General features: G+C 39.1%; 2 protein-coding genes across 4 annotated transcripts in view; one reads left to right on the top strand and one right to left on the bottom strand.

The window, feature by feature from the left end:
* sytl5 (synaptotagmin-like 5) overlaps positions 1-14,993 on the top strand; it is a 55,433-nt gene extending 40,440 nt beyond the window's left edge. The window contains exons 11-18 of one of the 3 annotated variants that reach the window (XM_087803418.1): positions 6,383-6,561; positions 6,909-7,011; positions 7,095-7,256; positions 8,753-8,861; positions 9,022-9,072; positions 9,166-9,304; positions 9,368-9,576; positions 11,522-14,993. In XM_087803418.1, coding sequence (XP_087659544.1) covers positions 6,383-6,561; positions 6,909-7,011; positions 7,095-7,256; positions 8,753-8,861; positions 9,022-9,072; positions 9,166-9,304; positions 9,368-9,576; positions 11,522-11,664 — 1,095 coding nt within the window. In that variant the 3' untranslated portion in view covers positions 11,665-14,993. Of the gene's footprint in view, positions 1-3,851; positions 3,918-6,382; positions 6,562-6,908; positions 7,012-7,094; positions 7,257-8,752; positions 8,862-9,021; positions 9,073-9,165; positions 9,305-9,367; positions 9,577-11,521 lie in introns of all 3 variants that reach the window. The other 2 variants (XM_087803417.1, XM_087803419.1) reach the window with 2 other exon arrangements.
* Positions 14,994-16,873: 1,880 nt separating this feature from the next.
* The window catches only part of srpx (sushi-repeat containing protein X-linked), a 21,828-nt gene continuing 18,202 nt past the window's right edge, over positions 16,874-20,499 (bottom strand). Inside the window, exons 9-10 of the mRNA XM_087804837.1 lie at positions 17,348-17,469; positions 16,874-17,244 (exon numbers count right to left, since the gene is read on the bottom strand). Of these exons, the coding sequence (XP_087660963.1) occupies positions 17,061-17,244; positions 17,348-17,469 (306 nt within the window). The 3' untranslated portion in view covers positions 16,874-17,060. The remainder of the gene's footprint in view (positions 17,245-17,347; positions 17,470-20,499) is intronic.

Below are 20,499 nucleotides of genomic sequence, written 5' to 3'. Positions count from 1 at the left end.
TTGATATTATGACTTATATTTAATTTTCTTTTACTTAAACCTATGTTATCCTTACTATTCCACTGTTGATTGACATGCATGTTTTTATTTCAAATCCACTTTGAATCTCAAGCTCCAATGTAGTCCTTAACTAATGTTTTTAACCCAATATTTAATTTAGCAACCACACTCAAGTGAAGTTAAGATCTTACCTCGGCGTTAGATCTTCACTTCAGTATGGCAAAATGACCAATATTTCCCTGTTAAATATTAAATGAACAGTAATAACCAACAGTTTTTCAAGGCCGCTCTAGCTATTTTATAATGGTGCTCTTCACTTCCTCCTCTTTAACTTGGAAATCTGAAATGTTACCTACATCGCCACAAAACAGCTTTGCAGCAGTGGGTTTGATTCTTTCATTTCCGTCATAGCTGAAGTACCTGTTATATTTATTAAAGCCTACACAAAGAGGAAACGAAATAACGAGCCGATAACCTTTCATTCATTTTGTGCAACTTCGGACTGTGACGAATCGGCTACTCTTAGCAAAAAAGGTGTATACTTGAAGTTCTTTTTATAAAGTATACTAAAAAAGGACACGAGAAAAATGTAATTCATAGTTCACTCATTTTTAACTCATGTAGACTAAGGGTTGGGATTGAGATCTTTTTTAGAGATATAAGCAAAAATGTATGTTCATTTTAATGTAGCAACTGGAGCTCTGTTGTTGTCGTTATTAAAAAGACACACTAAAAAAACATCCAAATACTGTGTCTCCATACTGCTCGTCTGTAATGTACCTCTTGTTGTGATACCTCAGCAAGAGGAAATGAGCTGCAGAAGTTAAAATAAACATACATTGTTGCCTATAACTCTAAAAAGAACAGATTACTCTGAAAATAATACACTTAGTCGATATAAGGCTGAGTAGAAAATAAGTGAGATTTGAATTTTGGGTGAACTTTCACTTTTGGTATACGTATAGGTTTAGTAAGTTAACTAAAGTTCACAGTATTTACTTGTATTGTACTAAAAGTATACCCATGTAGTACTTCTAAATTAAAACATTTTAAGTTTACAGAAGTATACTACTTAAATACTCAGGTCTACTACAAGTGTACTATGTATACACCTTGAGTAAACTTCAATAAACCATGGCAAACTCATGGCATAATGCACTACATGTAACATTCCTGTAGAACAAGAACCAGCAACTAGAGGTATAAGCCCGACCACTACAGCACCATCTGTAGATTCCGGCATTTGGATTATGTAACTGTATCTTTTCACAATAAATACATTATGCAAGCATCAAAGGAAAGACGGACAAGGCCATGGTCCTTTTTCCAAAGTTTCTTTTTTATTTGTTCTGTGGCCAATCTATCACTAAACATTTTAATGTGTGTATCTAACAATAAAACCAAAAAGTATATTTTTTCTGCCACCCATCAGCCACTCCCATAATCCTTTGCACAGTTTATTTTGTATCACCACACAACAAATACGGTGGCCCAAAGTAAAAGGTGATTTTCTGTACTTCATAAAGTATACTTCAGTATAAGTATCGACAAATAAAGTATGTCAAAAGTAAACTTCAAGTATACTACTTACATTTTCGAAATAAAAAAGGTATACTCATATTACGCTTACATATAATTGTTTTTGCTAAGGGTAGACCCTTCAGTTTTCACAACAGTTTATGCTGATGCGATTTTACTGCACTACCAGTGGGGGGCGCCATAAACAAATGTGTTGCAGTGCTGTTATACGTGAGAGAGGTTGGAAAGGTTCAAACCTGCGTCATCAGAGCTCAAAGACGTAGGCAGCACGGGTGACAGTGTTCCATGACGTGGAATAAACCGACTTGGGTTAAAGAAAAAGGGCAGAGGGCGCGAAAGCAAATGTGTCAGAGGTCGAGTCAGACAGACAGGGAGTGGAATGAATCTGGTCAGCGACAGATGGTCTGCCTGGGACTGCTGCGGAAGGACTTGCTCAGAGGCAATCTAGTTTACCAGAGCTCATAACGGGAACTGATGGAGGAGAAAGTATGAGGCAAGTAGACAGTAAAAGAGAGAAGGGCTTCATAAAATATATGGAGAGTGACAGCCAGACGTGGAACCGAGAAGGAGGATTTCACTCTCTAGATTGTGGTTTTGTCGCATTAGGTTGTGAAACCCTGATGCCCTTTTCTGCTGTGCGAGTGAAAGTGACTTCTGATGACTCATGCTGTGGTTTATACGTTGTGCATCTGTGGTTATGTATTTTCATACCAGTATTGTGACCCTGAAATATGACATATTGTTGCATATCTAGTCCCACAAGATGTTATTTAAATATATTTTATTTATTTTATTTGCAATGTTATGTTTGTGTTACAATGGTTGACCGTGAAGTTAAACTGATATCCTAAAAACTAGTGATGTGTTGATGAGGCCTCACGATACAGACTCAGTTGTATCATTATACAGTATCTCCATTTTTAAAAAGGCCACTAGATGGCGCTCTCTGCTTTAGAATCTTTGGCTTTGATCTACTAATTCAATAAAAAAGAAATATAAATTTGAATTTATAACGGTCGTCTTCTGCTACCTTTCCCGCCCCCTTACAATTAACATAAGGAGCTGAAATTCTTGTAAAAAAATTATTTAATTTATTGTGTCCAATTTCAATTAAACCATATATAATACATATTAAATACACATTTTACAGCAATTCAAACTCATTTTGTTAGTTTTAAAGGGGCGGAAGGGAGGGGACATGGGGGAAGGAGAGACACATGAAGGTTGAAATATGTCAAATTCAAATTAATTTATATATTTTTTTATATATTTAATATATTTGAATTTACATGGCTGTCTTCTGTCCAATTTCAACAGAATTTAAACCATAAAAAAAGTGATTTCACTTTCACGCCCCCTTTAAATTTACAAAACGAGTGAAATTTGTGAAAATCCAAAATGACATTTAAACCATATAATCTAATGCATATATTTTTGCACTACATTTAAGATTAAATTATGTCCAATTTACATGAATCTTAAACCCTATATAAATTTGAATTTGAATGGGTCTTCTTCCCCTGTTACCCCTTTCCCTTGACCTGACTGAGTTGACCTTTGACCTCCCCCCTAATACCTTCACTGAGAGCTCAGTATCATTCATTCTCAACCATAAGGTAGACTGTATAGGTCTACGAGGCATTTGTTACGGGGCCGCACATGTAGAAAATAAATAAATAATAATTTCTGTTCTATTTTTCTAATGATTATTACTGTCTGAAAGTTGTTTTGTTTTCACTGAGAGTGCCATCTAGTGGTGTCAGGTTAGGTATCTGACTTAAGGCTTTTACTCAAACAAACAAATCAGATCTAGTTTAAAGTCAAATGTTTTACTCGCAAGTAAGAATAGCACAGAGTTTACATGTCGTTCTGGATTCTTTTCTGAAGCACACAGCTGTTATATCTTTGTCGCAGTTTCCAAAGCGTTTAAAGATCTTACTCTCGAACTTTTCAACCCAACACAAACCTTGCTCAAGGTTCGGCACCAAGACATCTTTATTCCCTATATTTAAGTTCTCATGAAGCCTCGTCAACCCATCGCTGGTGTATGATATAACTTCCCAAATGTGTTTGTGTTCCTAATGCGTCCGTCGTCATTCTATATCTTGATTAGTTGTAATACTCTGCCTTCATCTGCTGATCTCCATGGTAACGGGGAGTCATGTTGTTTCAAGCCTTGCATGCTTAATGTTGCTGCAGCTCATCCTCTTGGGGTGGCACTTTTTCTTTTTTTTTCGGGGGTCTCTCTTTGCTGCTAACTCTTGCTTCCCTTTTTTTTGTGCTCCTTTTTTCCCCTCCGCCCGCCGCTCCAGTCCTCCACTCCCGGCTCGGAGAGGAGATGGAGCTACCTCAATGTTCCCGACTCGGACGCCGAGACTGTAAGTCTCCGTGTGATGCATCAGAACATAGGAGATGACGGATGTTCAAACCAGACATGTTTCGTTTCCTCACATACGCACGATTGTTGTTGGCTTCTGACGCGGCGTTAATGGATGCATACATTCATGACGAGGAGCTAATTTCGCATAAAGCCGATCGCGTTAATGAGGTGTTTATCACAGGGACTCTCAGCTGGAAGGTAATGAGGTCGAGGGAGAAGGAAGCGTGGCTGGGGGGGTGGGCAGGGGGTCTGGTTTGGGGATTTCAGCACTTTTTTGGACAGAAATATCATCATTAGCGCTGCTCTCTTCGCAACTACGGTTGTCAACGAAACTTGTTTTCTCATCATGTCAAAGTTTGTGTACAAATTTCCACTGCAGCAGCTAAAAGTGTCGACCCCTTGGGCATAGTTCTGGTAACATTCCAGTTACGATAACTGCTTTCTTTAGCTATTTTTACTGCGTGTGCTTTTTTTTTACGAGGGTCAATTTTCCTATATCCTTTTTTTTCCTCTATTCACTATTTAAATATTTTCTTTTGCTGGTGTGGAATCTTTCATCTTAAATTTGATATTTTAGATAAACTTTATTCATCCCTCTCTGGATTCTCCTTTGGGTAATTGGGTTTTCAGTTCACAGCAGACAATAGAAAATAAAAAAACAAGAACAAGAACAAAGCGCAATAAAAAGAACAAAGTGCAAGGAATGACAAAATCCAAATATAAAGAACATAGATCAGAGGAAATCACACAAAGAACAAGACACAAAGATTAACATAGAATATATTATTATTATTATTATTATTAATATTATTATAGAATATTTTAACTTTATTTATTTAGGTAAAGTATGTGCAACCATGATTGGATGAAAGTTTCAATAAAGTACTTGTTCTGTATTGTCTGACGGAACTATTATACCGAAATTTGGATATCAAAATTTAAAAGGCTACAAATTTACAAGTGTTTAGAAATTTTAAGTTTTATTCTTTAATAACTGGAATTAAAAAAATTAACTCTATGGGAAAATTCATTTATTTTGAAAATATCCCGATTATGTAATACAATGATTCAAAAATCAATTTCAAGATTTTTTTTTATACACAAAAAAATTGTTTTACCTTTTGATATAGAAATTATTTATTTAATAATACACATAAAATCAAATCAACAATATTTCATTAAAAAAAACTGAGATACTTCCATATACATAATTTCAAATTAATTTGAACAATTTATTGCATTCATTGTCCCAAAATTCATAGCAATGAGGGGAAACTTAACTTGAGATTTAATCCTGGATATATAAGAAGAAGCGTAAATTCAGGCTGAAAAAAAAGCGACTTCAGGTATATGATTAAGATCTAAAACAGTACCAGAATTTAAATAAGGAAAACTTCGGAATAAGTCCAAAGTAACAAGTCAAAAAGGAAATGGAGTAATGGGTTTTTTCTTCTGATGCTCTGAGGACACACAAGGTGTGGAAAATGTCAGAAAAACTGTTCACAAAGTTTCACAGACAAATCAGTTCAATAGCAAAAGATTCAGACTCACACCAGTAAGAGATTGTTCTTCACTCCGGAGGGAACAGCAGAACCAACGCAGAAGTTAGCTCACACCAACTGTCCGACGAAGGCCTTGCGTTCCTCCCTTTTTATTCAGTTTGTTCACAGCAAAACACATTGTGGAGGGGTTACATCAAAAGCAGTCTCAAGCTGTTAGTCATGGTACCTCATGGTACCTTTCGGATAACAGGCAAGGTCGTTGTGCATCTTCTCATGACGAAATCCTGCTCATCCCCCCTCCCAAATTAGTTTGTCCCTAGTAAGATTCATTGTGCAGGTTACATCACAGCATCGGCATCAGCAGTTCAAAACAGTCTTACAGATAACACTCAAGGTTAGGGAGCATCCCACATTGTGCTAAGGCAATCAGTGGTTTCGAACACATATGCATTTGTGGCAAAGCGAACACATTAATATTGTGATAACGTAGTAAGCAGTTTAAAACAAATTAATATTGTAATAAAGCAATATTTCTTTCAGAGAAAAGATGAAAGCAAATCAGATAAAAACCTCTCGAACCATTGAGAACTGAGACTCTTGTACACACAGGATGACTTAAAAAGCGGAAGTTTTGAAACCCTTCCTTTTAGAGGAAAGTATGAAAGAGTGCTGCGATCATCATCGACTCTAGTTGTCACTACTGCAAGAATACGTGTCTCTACTGCATCATAAAAGGCTCCGAATATTTTTGATGTTTTGTTCAAAGCCTCACTTGAATTCAGCGATTTCTCTCTGAGTTTATGTAGAAACGAAAACTTGAAATAATGAAGGGAGGTTTTTTTTTTATTCCGTGTTCCATTTATAAAGCCCATAATGAAGTTGTTTACGTGGCTGCAGACGTCATTTGGAAGGTGTTTGTCCGTGACTCCTTCATCACCGGCGTCCTGTCTTCTTCTAATAGAGCAGCATCAACAGCATGATGAGCATGTACAGTGAGACCGGTGACTATGGCAACGCCCGGGTGAGCGGCGAGATCCTGCTCAACATCAGCTACAGCTACAAAACCGGCGCTCTCAACGTCCTCGTGAAGGAGTGTCACAATCTGGCGACCGGCGACGAGAGGAAGCAGCGCACTGACGCGTAAGCAAAGTGACGTTTCCGAAAGATATCCTCGATTTCATAGGACGTCCTTAAATACAGCATTTCTATGGAGGATGACATTTCTATACATTCAAATCTGATTTTTAAACCATTACATTTCTTTTACTCTTGTTTTTTTAGTTTTTAAATAAATTCAGTGTAAACTTCAACATAAAAAAAAGTCAATGTTAAAGAATAATCAGTGAAAAGAAATGATCTGATGATTTAAATGATCATTAGTTTAATTTCCAGATAAATTGGTTGTAGCTAAGATGAATCTCAATGTCGTGACAAACTGATGAGGAAGCGTCTTCTTCTGCCAGTGACGCACATTTCCTTTCATGCAGTTACGTGAAGTCGTACCTTCTGCCCGACACGTCACGGCAGAGCAAGAGGAAGACGAGCATCAAGGCCAACAGCATTAACCCTGTCTTCAACGAGAATCTAAGGGTCAGTCCCGCTGGAAATCACAATCCTCCCGCAATTTCTATTGATGAGAGTCGTGCCGAATAACACGCCCGTGTTCTTTCCAGTACGTCATCAGCCACTCGCAGCTGGAGACCAGGACGCTGCAGGTGTCCGTGTGGCATCACGACCGCTTCGGTCACAACAGCTTCCTCGGAGAAGTGGAGCTGACCTTTGACTCCTGGGAGTTTGACTCACAAATGGAGGAGTGGTTCGCTCTACAGCCAAAGGTAGGAACCAGGATCATAAAGTTGATGTAAAGAAAAACAGTTCCTTTAATGTACATGTATTATTAAGTTGGTAATTTTTTTTTTAACTAATAAAAAAGTTTCTTGACTGTAAATTTACGGATCCCAGTATATATTGATGCATACCAGATGTTTGAGTAGCGATACTAATAAATAACTGATAGGCGGGGGGAAAAATCAATTCTGTTGTCATGATACGATGAAGAACAAAATCCTCACGATATGACTTCATTATAAGCGGCTTGTGTTTGTCACGGTGCATTTTCTCCTCAGAAGAATAAAAGAATGCAGAAAGCCTGGAGTCGAAGCATCGTATATTCACCCACATATTCAATTAAATACAGCTTGAATATACCGATGCAGCCTCATCGTATATATATTTGAATCGGTGCGAATCAGTAAATCTCCATCCACATCCCTAGTCCAATCACAGTTTAATCGCAAAGATAGAAAGTAGGTACTGGTATATGAAAAGTGTGGTCTTTGGGCTCAGCAATTTCTTTCCTAGGACTGACAAATAAAATTTGGCTTACTTATGACTAAGACCCGGATGTGCTTGAACTCCCTTTGGACCGAGAGTCTTGGCGGATCTTCGGGTCCAGAAACACTTAGCAGTAAAGATGGTCTGGGGAAGCTTCAATAAACATTATGATGTTGTTTAGAGGTCAGTAGGTGGCGCCATCAGTTTAAAAATGATATGAAGTTTCATTAGAACAGTTGTTTAAAACAAAGGAAAATAGTGCTGAGACCGCCATCTAGTGGACTCTGAAACTTCATCAGCCCATCATTACTTAACTGCTTAAACCACGATTATAATGTTCTTCAACTAACAGAACCAAGAGGGAAGAGGGAAAAAGAAATAGTATATACTAGCTGAAGAACCCGTCATTTCCCAGGGATTTTTCAAAGGTACAAAACTTTGAAAAATGTTTTAAAAGAAAAATACAAAGGCCATGTGGTTTCATTTTAAATACTTTATTTCCCCTCTAACATGCTTGCATGTTATTAAAAGTAGTGATGGTCCGATGAAGCTTCATGAAGCAGTGTCAATATTTTCAGAGTCCACTAGATGGCGGTCTCTGCACTATTTTCCTTTGTTCTAATGAAACATCACATCATTTTTAAACTGATGGCGCCACCTACTGACCTCTAAACAACATGACACCGTTTCATGAAGCCTCACTAATTAACGGGTGCTAGCATTGTTTTTCAGCCGACCATATATTCCCAAAACGACGCTGCAAAAGGCTGAAAGAGGACTTTGCAACTTGTTAAACACTATGTTTAATCTTTGAGCTACAGTTTGGTTCATTATAATGAGTTAAGGAAGTAGTTTTGCGGAAAATAAGGCCAAAAACAAGATAAAGATCGTAAAATCTGTTGTAAATTCATAGCTTATTCATTAGAAACGAGCTTCAATGCTAACTCACGTGGATATAAAGTATCTGTCGACAAGTTTTTGAACGATGTGTTTACAGTTGGAGAATAACCTGGACTCCACAATGCCGTACAAAGGAGAGTTGACTGTGGTGTTGAAATATATTCCTGCTGAGAAGAACCTCACGCTTCCTTTGGACCAAATACAAGGTGCGTGTTTAATATTTAAAGCTAGCATTGGAATGTTTGCCTGAGATTCCAGCTCATGTTTATTTATTGAATAATTACATTTGGTTTCCATTTGATTCATTCTTTACATTTTCATTTGTTTGACGCCTGAATGTTTTTTTTTGTCTTGGTTTTTCAAAAGAGCCCATTTGTGTCCATTCTGATTCATCCGCATCCTTGTCTACCAAGAAAGGTGGGGATTCGAGTTCCAAGTGACTTCAGTGACAAAACTGGTTCAAGTCATTGACATTCCTATCGATAATCCGTATTTGTTTTTCTCTTCCAGTGAAAAAAAGCTTTCTCAAAGGGAAAAAGACGAGTAACTTCACTCTGCCTAAAGGGGGCATGGTGGAGCTGCTGGTCAAAGGTGGCAAGAACCTCTCAGCGGTCAAGTCCGGAGGAACCTCGGATCCTTTCGTGAAAGGGTAAAGAGTGATCCTCTGTGCGAGCGCCCGAGACAGGTCGTTGAGTTTGTGTCTCGGCTTCAGGTACTTGCTGCCCGACAGCAACAAGTCGACCAAACACAAGACGTCCGTGGAGAAGCGCACTGTGAACCCGCTGTGGAACCACACGTTCACCTACTGCGGCCTGCAGCCCGGCGACCTCAACAACGTCTGTTTGGAGCTCACGGTCTGGGACAAGGAGGCGCTCGCCAGCAACGTCTTCCTGGGGGGAGTCCGACTGGGCGCCGGCACAGGTGAGTCAAATTATATCTGGAAACAAACTGAGATTTGTGACCCCTTTAGGACCCCTGTAGGACCCCTGTAAGACTCCTGTAAGACTACCGTAAGACTCCTGAAAGTATCCTATAAGACCCCTGTAAGACCCCTGTAAGACCCCTGTAAGATCCCTGTAAGACTCCTGTAAGACTCCTGTAAGACCCCTGAAAGTCTCCTATAAGACCCCTGTAAGACTCCTGTAAGACCCCTGTAAGTCTCCTGCAAGACTCCTGCAAGACTCCTGTAAGACACCTGCAAGACTCCTGTAAGACCCCTGTAGGGCCCCTGTAAGACCCCTGTAAGTCTCCTGCAAGTCTCCTGCAAGACTCCTGCAAGACTCCTGTAAGACCCCTTTAAGTCTCCTGCAAGACTCCTGTAAGACTCCTGTAGGACCCCTGTAAGACTCCTGTAAGACTCCTGTAGGACCCCTGCAAGACTCCTGTAGGACCCCTGCAAGACTCCTGCAAGACTCCTGCAAGACTCCTGCAAGACTCCTGCAGGACCCCTGTAAGACTCCTGCAAGACTCCTGCAAGACTCCTGCAAGACTCCTGTAAGACTCCTGTAGGACCCCTGCAAGACTCCTGCAAGACTCCTGCAAGACCCTTGCAAGACTCCTGCAGGACCCCTGTAGGACCCCTGTAAGACTCCTGTAGGACCCCTGTAAGACCCCTGTAAGACCCCTGCAAGACTCCTGTAGGACCCCTGTAGGACCCCTGTAAGACCCCTGTAAGACCCCTGTAAGACTCCTGTAGGACCCCTATAAGATCCCTGTAAGACTCCTGTAAGACTCCTGTAAGACTCCTGTAGAACCCCTGTAAGACCCTTGTAAGACCCCTGCAAGACTCCTGTAAGACCCCTGTACGACCCCTGTAGGACCCCTGTTAGACTCCTGTAAGACTCCTGTAAGACCCCTGTAGGACCCCTGCAAGACTCCTGTAAGACCCCTGTAGGACCCCTGTAGGACCCCTGTAAGACTCCTGTAAGACTCCTGTAAGACCCCTGTAGGACCCCTGCAAGACTCTTGTAAGACCCCTGTAGGACCCTTGTAGGACCCCTGTAGGACCCCTGCAAGACTCCTGTAAGACTCCCGTAAGACCCCTGTAGGACCCATGTAGGACCCCTGTAAGACCCGCTGTAATAGTTTTTGTAACAACAATTAAACAAATCTAATGCATCATATAAAGTGTAGTTATGAGATGATATCATTAAAGCAAACCTAAATAAGTTATTATTTGATGTATTATAGTGTAGATGTGTATTATGCGATATTTCATTTGAAATACATTTCCATAAGAATTGTGATTTAAAACAAAAAAGGAAAGAAAACAGAGAATCCTCTTAAAGGAGTTGTAATAAAACTGTTAATAAATACTTTCAGCAGAAACTCGGGTAAATTTGAAATACAAATAAGTAATACATTAATTGATGGACAACTTTAAACTTCACTTCATTGGAAGATGAAAACTTTAGAAAAAAAGGTGAAATTTTGCTGTTAAGACAAGTATTTTTTGCTGTGTTTTACGGACATTTGTACGTAAAATTAAAAACTGTCATTTCCATCGGTTAATTATTCAACTTCATATGAAGGCGAAAGAGAGCATTTTAATTGATTTTTGAGGGTGTTTAAAAGGTTTGTCAGACACACTCTGATTTTTTTCTGCCCTATCCTGAGGTGTAGAGATAGAAAAAGCAATTTCGAATTCTATTTAGTTTGACTGACGTCTCCTGCAATTGGTTCCGCGTCACTGATTTAGAGAAGTTTGTTCGGAATGTCTCAGAACACAGCGGTGGTGTTGGTGAAGCGTATTTTTTATTATCATCTTAATTCAGGCGATATTTGAAACGGGCGGCGGACGATCTCCTCTCTCAATTCCGCCCGATGAAGCTCACTCAAGCGTTTTCCTGTCCGTCTCCCCCTCCAGGAACCAGTTACGGCAACGAGGTGGACTGGATGGACTCGCACGGCGAGGAGCAGCGGGTGTGGCAGCGCATGGTGGAAAACCCGGAGGTCCCTCACGAGTGCACCCTGATGCTGCGATCCAGCATGCGAAAACACAGCACATGAGACACAAACGCCTAGAAGGATTAACAAGTGAGGACGTTGGGAAAAAAAAGGGGGCCGCGGAGGTTTCTGATGGGTTTTTCCTCTGCGGGATTTCTGTCCAGAGCTGCCCCGTCATGCCTTAGAAGTCACACAAGTCCCTCCCATGTTCACTGCTGTATATGACAGATGTGTTTGTGCGACCCCCTGCTTAGAGAGCAAGCACACGGTGTGACGTCTTTGTGATTCATCCCTCGGACTCCTGCATGCTAATGTAGATGCACTATTAGCGACTGGTCGGAAGCACACGGAACCGATAGATATTTTTTATAGAGAAAAGTCAGGTTAGTTTGAAAAAACCATCGGTTCAAAGAGTGTGTATCGACTTCATCGTGAACAACATTCCAATTAAATGGCACAAAGAGTTTGTCCGGGTGGTTAGCAAGCAACAACGACGCAGCGTAGGGAACAAGATACCGAACAAAAAAGAGCTTAAGGTTAAACTGATTTAGTCCTTAGTCATCTTGGAATAGTTGGACATGATTCTCCACCTAGCTCTGGACTCACACCAAGTGCGGGGGCGACATGGCTTAGCCTCGAAAATGTAATACGACGCAAAGTTTATCGGATGACTCACAGGGAGGAAGTGAAATCTGCGCCGTTAACTAGGATTCAATCCGGTTTTACCCGCGCAAACTCACGGTACCACTGATGATAAGATCGTTCGGGCAGGAAACGAGTTATAAAAGTAAAGTGTATTCGTTAAATTTCCAAATGAAAACGCTAGTGGAATTTGTTGAAATTACACCAGACTGAGACTAGGGTCACACCAGGCCAGGTTCCCCCAAACCCGTACAAGAGACTTTTTACAAACGGATTCATATATTTTTCCGTGTGAGTCATAATTGCACGAACGCATCTTCACGAGCCGGAATCCTTTAGACAAAAAGTGACGGAAACGAATGAAGTTTTTGCAGACAAAAGTCCCGTTGGCAAGGCCCGCTCCGAGACAAATAAATGAGAATTCAAACAGACTTTCATCGTCATGTGATATTTAAAAAGCTCTGCAATAAAGTAATAATTCCACAGATCGTTGAATCGAAGCCCAAATATACAGAAATACGATCAAATTCTTCTGAGTCCAATTTAAGTCCGAAACAAAAACAGAGTTTTATTGAATCCAAATGAAATCATCCCAAAAGAAAGAGAGGTAACGAAACACAGTCACACAATAAAAATGAATGAAAAATAAGTATTACTAAGTATTTATCCGATAAAACATGAATCCACACTTTACAATCACTCACTCGTTCATTCAGACGTCGCCTCTCTACATACAGTAGCTACTCTTACTCATATCTACTCCATCATCTTCTTAATTAAACTCTTACAAACATTATAAAACAGTTCATTAACACAACAAAGGATAAACGTTCACAATTATAAGAGCATCAAAAGGTTGCTGTCTCTCAGGATTGGTGTGGGTCCGGGTCCGGGATTTATGTCTGATTTCTTTCCCCAGCAAAGAAATTTCGACAAACTATAATTCAGGAAATATTCATTTCAGATGTTGAATATTTGTGATCGATTTCGTGCAACAGGTTCAGGATCTTTCTAAGTACTTCGAGTTTTCGAATGTAGCCAGTAGCACGATGTTACTCCAAGTAGCATCGGGTCAAATGACACCAAGGTTGATTCTAACCTATTGAAAATAGCACAAAGACAATTGTTCAAAGCGCAAATAAATGATGATGAAGCCAAAACTTTCATTGTTATTAACACTTATTAAACCACTCAAGTAATAATTCTGATAATTTCCCGATTGCTGGAGGTTGCTCTGGCTATGCTTGTGACCAACTCAAGTAGACTAGTGGCCGGTTAATCTAGTTAAGGGGAACCATCTAGAGTTTACTAATCCAGTTGAGACTCTTAAGTGCATCAGTTGAGGTTGTTTTCACAATAAAACTTGTTGCCTTCCTGTATAAGCTAGCGAGGCAAAACCGGCCTAAAACCGGTGTAGTATCACCATTTTGTATTGGCGTTTGATTTACTGATGGGGACTTAAACTAGTGCCAAATAAAAACCATGTAAAAGTGAAGATTTTGCTTCGATGTTTAGAAAAAAAGTGTTATCATCACAAATATGTAATCTTTATGTGCTAAAGAACTGAGGTAAAAGTACTTGAACCATATGTTTTCTTAGTATGAAAACATGCTCATTAGCCCTTTAGCTCATTAACCCGTTAGCATGTTAGCCCGTTAGCTTAAAGGGACAGTTGACGCAAAAATCACTCGTTTTCTACTCGCCCTCGATTAAGGGTTGGGATTATTTTCAGAGTAATCTGTGTGTTTTTTTAGTTCAAGGCAAAAATGTATGTCTGTTTGATTGTCGCAAACGGCAATCATTTTCTTTTTTCTCCTCGTCCGAAAATACACGCTAAAAAACTTCAAATATCTCGGTACTGACAGACTGCGACGTCCATCTTGTATTGAAGCCTCGACAAGAGGAATTATTTGGATTGTAGATTTTTAGCAGTAGCTAAAATGCTAACCTGCTACACAGACAGGAAGTAGTACTGTACTGTCTTCACTCGGAATTTGCCAACAATGTTTCCTGTTATTTCTGCATTTTACTCCAAAAAGAGACTGAAAATAATCCTAACCTTAAGTCGACAAGATAGTGAAAATGGTAGAAAATTAAAATTAAATTTTGGGTGAACTATCCCTTCAACATCAAACATTTCAAGTTGCCTCAGTATAATCTATAACTGCTTGACTTAGACTCAGATAGTTTGATGAAAATGTCTGTGATTCGAGTGTTTTGACATCGAAATCTTTCTCATACGAGCACATTGTTAGCATTTAGCCCCGACACTGTATCAGTGTGATGACGCGTCAGCACGGACGTGAAGAACAAAAAGCTAAAGCACTGATAACAGCTTTCTTAGCGAATAAAAAAATGATTTTGTGTGTTCTGATTGATACCCTCTGGTGGCTATCTTACACCCGCCTCGCCATGCAGGGCTCAGGGTTAAAACTGCGACGAGGAATTTGCCGAAAACGACCCTGTGGACCGTTTTGCTTGACTGAGGATTTTTACCACTTGGGTTTCATCCCTGGTGAGCCTTCTGCCCCGGAGCAGCGTTACGGCGGTTGCAGTAATAATGTTTACTGGCGATGTTGTTTGAAGGGGAGGATCGTGCAATACCTGATAACTGTAGAATCTTTGGATGTACATGCATGTTCTTCTCTGTCTCGTTTGCAAGCATTGGATTCATTGTATTCAAGCTTTTATTTGATCTCAAATGTGTCACAGGAATATTTTCAAATAAAATCGTTTCTTTCCAGAGAAAACCTTTTATTTTCTTCATTTGGATTGTTCTTTATTTTAAGACTATTTTGGGTGAATTTTTTTTAACCTGAAAATTACTTGGTAAATGTATTTTATACAAAGGAAAAAATGTTATTGTATAAAACATGTGTGAAAATATCTGTAATGTAAAGCTTGTGATTATTTCAATTTCATTATGTAATACAATAAATTACATTAAAAATACATTAACATTACAGTACAATACACTTTGTGGTAATTACAGGTGCCATTGTGATCATCTCGCTAAGCTAGCATAGAAGCATTAGTTTAGTAGTATTTTTTCTTTGGGTGATATTAATCTTACCAAAATCTTTCAATGGATTCAAAAAAATAGGTTTATTCAAGTATAAGAATATCACATTTTTTTCTTAATTATTGAAAATTATATTATAAGTTGTAAGATTAAAAATATTATATACTGTAAGTATACGCCATACTTAAATTGATGCTAAAAGATAATCAAAATGGAAAGTATAAATTACTGCTTGATCTAAGAGCGCAAACGTTTGACTACACATTCACAATCAACATTCCACTCCTGACTGATTCACACTGGTTCGAGGCAAGCTTGGATCAGAATTAGAGATACGACACCGGTAATTTAAAACATCTGTTTATCTGCAAATAACACCTTGAATCGTAGATCCAAGAACGAAGCAAGACGGGGCTAAGGGAGGCTAAAAGAAGGGAGAGAAGAAAACCCCTGCCCGAGGACATTTGAATGATTAGATTACAAGATAACAAATTAGGATGTCTCTCAATGGGGGATCGTGGCACAGGGAACTTGAAAGAACCATTTGGCCGGAAAGAGAAGACCTCCCGGATGGGAAATTTGCCTTAAATATAGCGATGTTTCTACAGCTTGGGACCTTTTCTGCCCGGCACTATTGACCTGTACAGTCACCGGGAGAAAGTGCTTCCGATCGATCGTAAAGCTTGTGTTTTGTTTGACTTGAAGTGGCGAATAAACGACCCATTACACACTACATTTTTCTCAGTTAAAGGAAACTGTTTTTGGTCCGTTGTTTGCAGTCTTGAACTAGAGACATGTCTTTGTCAAAACAACACCCAGGTTTCTCAGGCTCAGTTTAATAAACAGACCTAAGTCACCCAACTAAAAAAAAATAAATCCAAATTTGGTTCAATGTTCAATGTGAGAATTGAAAATGGATTGTCAAACCGGTAGAAATGTTTCCATGAGATATTTGTTACCAGGCCACACAGAACGAAACATGTCTGTTTTGTTGTTTATTACTAACTGAATTTTAGTTTATTTGGGGGGACTAAAAAAAAACTGGGTTTTCTCTGACGTAACATTAGCCTGTGACTCTTGACTGGTCAAAATACTTGCTTTGCTCAAGTTTACCAGAAAGATAAACCTGAAAACTAGATATTACAAGTTAAACGAAAGTATTTGGGACCATGTTGTTGCAGAGAAACCAGTCGAAATTTCCTGCCGACTCAGCGTTATGATGAAATGTTGGTCTTTTTTTTTTTTTTTACATTTTTGCTGCTTAGTTTGGTCCATGGAGCCAAAAAGGCTTGGGGGGGGGGGGGGCACTGACTAAGAGGCTCTTGCTCACTTTCTTGTGAAGAGTAAAGAGTCCTTCACAGAACATCAGAGTTCTCGTCTCCAACGATGATGATCGATGAGAGACATCAAAGCAGATTCCCGATAAACAACAACAGCTTCCCTCCATTGATGAACGAACATCTGTGCAGCAGCTGCTGCGCCAAGAGTGCCAATAAACTCAGTGACTGGCTTTCATGGCCAAAACACTCAAACAAAACCTTCCGGGTCTTATTTGATAAAAGATTGTCAACAAAAAAGAAATGATCAAAAGGAGCCACAAGTTTTCATTTCAAAGACTTTTTATACAAAACATATTTCTGGTGTTAAAAAGTGTATGATATTAAATAATAATAATAATTATTCAAAGATGCCAGACATTTTCTTTTTTTTTTGATATAGAAAAAAGCAAAAATATTATTTTAAAATTGAGGTTTCGGACGAGATCAAAGGTGACGGACTGGTGGATCTGATCCCGTTATGATTGGCAGGTCTGGCCCGCCTCGTGCTGCTGCAGCATCTCCTCCTTGCGCAGCGAGAACGTGTCGATGGTGGTGAACAGTTCCGCCGCCGTGATGGGGAACGGGTAGCGCTGCTTGTCCATGCCCTGCTTGTCCACCAGGACCATTTGGAAAGACCTCTGTGGAATCTGGAGCAGTAACCTTGGAAACGCACATCAGTGGAGTCAGCCGGGCCAATCAGTGTGCTGATGTGTGTGTGTGATGATGTGTGTGTGTGTGTACTGATGTGTGTGTGTGTGTGTACCTGACTTGAAGGGCCAGAGCCGGAGGAAGCAGCCTGTGACGGATCCGGCCGACCTGAGCCGGGTACGTTCCGACCAGCTCGATTAGGGTCACGTGTCTCAAGTCCAGTCCACACTGAGCGTGCTGGAGAGAAAACACAGAGCGAGACCAGCAGTTCAGTCCGTCGGCTTTAATTAAGACGAGGTCTCAGACAGAAACCAGGATTTATTAGAACTTCATATTCAGACCCAGAGAGCATAGAGATGAGGATTAAATCCATCCATTAAAATACAGGAGTGAAAAGCCTATAGTTGGAACACAATAATTTTAGTGTATTTAATTTAACTTTTCATTTTTATCAGATGTAAAAGCACTACATGAAAAGAGTAACATTAACATTTACCATTTTAAATTATATTTTTTGAGAATTTTTACTTTTAATTATTTAAACTAATACATTAAAATAAATATCCCCTAAGTCGCTTGTGATCCTTGTTAACAAAAATGCTTCAATGTATACAAATATATATTTTTTTCTTCTAGTTGACTTGCGTGTGCCGCTAAAGCAAATCATAAAAGATTTGAAAGATCAAAAAGATTAAAAATCAATCCAATAAAATCAAGCCATTTATATTATTATTTAATATAAAAACGTTATTTTTTTCTAGCTGATGTAAAAGCACTTTAATTAAAACTTGTTTTTAAATATTCACTTAAATCTTTCTGACGGGCAAATATCTTGAATTTACCCCTTTTTTGGAGAGTTATTGAAATTAAATAACATATTGAGAATAAATATTTTTAAAGTCGCTCAAACTCTTGTGGTGCTTGTAAACAAAAATGGCTCAATTTATACATTTTGATGTGGCCCATTTCCAGCAACTATCACTCCAGTGTTCTAATGGTACAATGTGTTTGCTCATTGGGTCAGAAGGCTAATGGATGACTAGAAAACCCTTGTGGAATTATGTTAGCACAGCTGAAAACAGTTTAGCTGGTTAGAGAAGCTATAAAACTGACCTTTCTTTGAGCTAGTTGAGTATCTGGAGCATCACATTTGTGGGGACGATTAAACGCTCAAAATGGCCAGAAAAAGAGAACTTTCATGTGAAACTCGACAGTCTATTCTTGTTCTTAGAAATTAAGGCTATTCCATGCGAGAAATTGCCAAGAAACTGAAGATTTCCTACAACGGTGTGTACTACTCCCTTCAGAGAACAGCACAAACAGGCTCTAACCAGAGTAGAAAGAGAAGTGGGAGGCCCCGCTGCACAACTCAGGAAGAAGATAAGTACATTAGAGTCTCTAGTTTGAGAAATAGACGCCTCACAGGTCCTCAACTGGCAGCTTCATTAAATAGTACCCGCAAAACACCAGTGTCAACATCTACAGTGAAGAGGCGACTCCGGGATACTGGCCTTCAGGGCAGAGTGGCAAAGAGAAAGCCATATCTGAGACTGGCCAATAAAAGAAAAAGATTAATATGGGCAAAAGAACACAGACATTGGACAGAGGAAGATTGGAAAAAAGTGTTATGGACGGACAAATCGAAGTTTGAGGTGTTTGGATCACATAGAAGAACATTTGTGGGACGCAGAACAACTGAAAAGATGCTGGAAGAGTGCCTGACGCCATCTGTCAAGCATGGTGGGGGTAACGTGATGGTCTGGGGTTGCTTTGGTGCTGGTAAGGTGGGAGATTTGTTCAGGGTTAAAGGGATTCTAAATAAGGAAGGCTATCACTCCATTTTGCAATGCCATGCCATACCCTGTGGACAGCGCTTGATTGGAGCCAATTTCATCCTACAACAGGACAATGACCCAAAGCACACCTCCAAGTTGTGCAAGAACTATTTAGAGAAGAAGCAGGCAGCTGGTATTCTATCTGTAATGGAGTGGCCAGCGCAGTCACCAGATCTAAACCCCATTGAGCTGTTGTGGGAGCAGCTTGACCGTATGGTACGCAAGAAGTGCCCATCCAGCCAATCCAACTTGTGGGAGGGGCTTCTAGAAGCATGGGGTGAAATTTCTCCTGATTACCTCAACAAATTAACAGCTAGAATGCCCAAGGTCTGCAATGCTGTAATTGCTGCAAATGGAGGATTCTTTGACGAAAGCAAAGTTTGAAGGAAAAAAAAAAATATTTCAAATAAAAATCATTATTTCTAACCTTGTCAATGTCTTGACTATATTTTCTATTCATTTTACAACTCATGGTGGTAAATAAGTGTGACTTTTCATGGAAAACACAAAATTTTCTGGGTGACCCCAAACTTTTGAACGGTAGTATATATATTTTTTTTTTCTGTAGTCGCATTTACCTTCACATAAACCAATAAAGCATCATGTTTATAATTGAAATAACCATTTCCAATGGAGCTTAATTTTAATTTCCTCAGGGGCCACTTTTTTTTACAGTGTCTGTATTGAGGGGTCATCAAGTTAAAAAAAGAGTGAAAAGTATAAATATAATGGGAACCAACCAAAAATAAAACTTAATATACAAAAATATATACGATAAAGTAAAGCCAAAAAAACAAAAATATTGCCTTAAATATCTGACTTTTTAACAAAATACTCACAGATAAAGAACACAATTCATGAAACCAGAGCCCTATAATCATATTTAGAGTTGAACTAGTAATAAATAATACAAATAAATAGTTCGTTTCCACATCTTTCTGATGAGTTTTCCTTTGATCTCAGGAGGGCCTCATAAATATAGTCATAAGGTCTGATCTAGACTGTGACTTTTGAAGAAAAAGAAAGAAGAGGAAAGGAGAAAAAATGCCTTTATATCAGACAATAGAAGGGCAAAAATAAAAAAGATAATGTCTTCTATATAAAATAAATAATAATAATGAGCTAAACTAATCTAATCTAATGGTGGATTCATCCAAATATCAAGATATATCATAAGAACTATGTATGTATGAAAGAAGAAAAGGGCATAAAGAAATTTTATTTAGTGTTTTTTTGACTAACAAGATCAACCAAAGAAGTTCTCATATTTCCAGTTGAATAAGCTCAGAAACATTTTTATAGGACTGTTTTTTAAAGGTTGAACTCTGACCTTATAAGGGCTACAAAATACAGACAAACTACTTTGGCTCCAGTGGCACATTCCCTAGCCGTCCTCCATCGCTCAATAACGCTCAAAAGAGGTTGGCGATCA

This window comes from Callionymus lyra, chromosome 12 (genome assembly GCF_982586985.1).
Source record: "Callionymus lyra chromosome 12, fCalLyr1.hap1.1, whole genome shotgun sequence".
NCBI classification, from domain to species: domain Eukaryota; kingdom Metazoa; phylum Chordata; class Actinopteri; order Syngnathiformes; family Callionymidae; genus Callionymus; species Callionymus lyra.
Note: the sequence above shows the minus strand (reverse complement) of the source record. Positions and strands in the feature narration are given on the sequence as shown.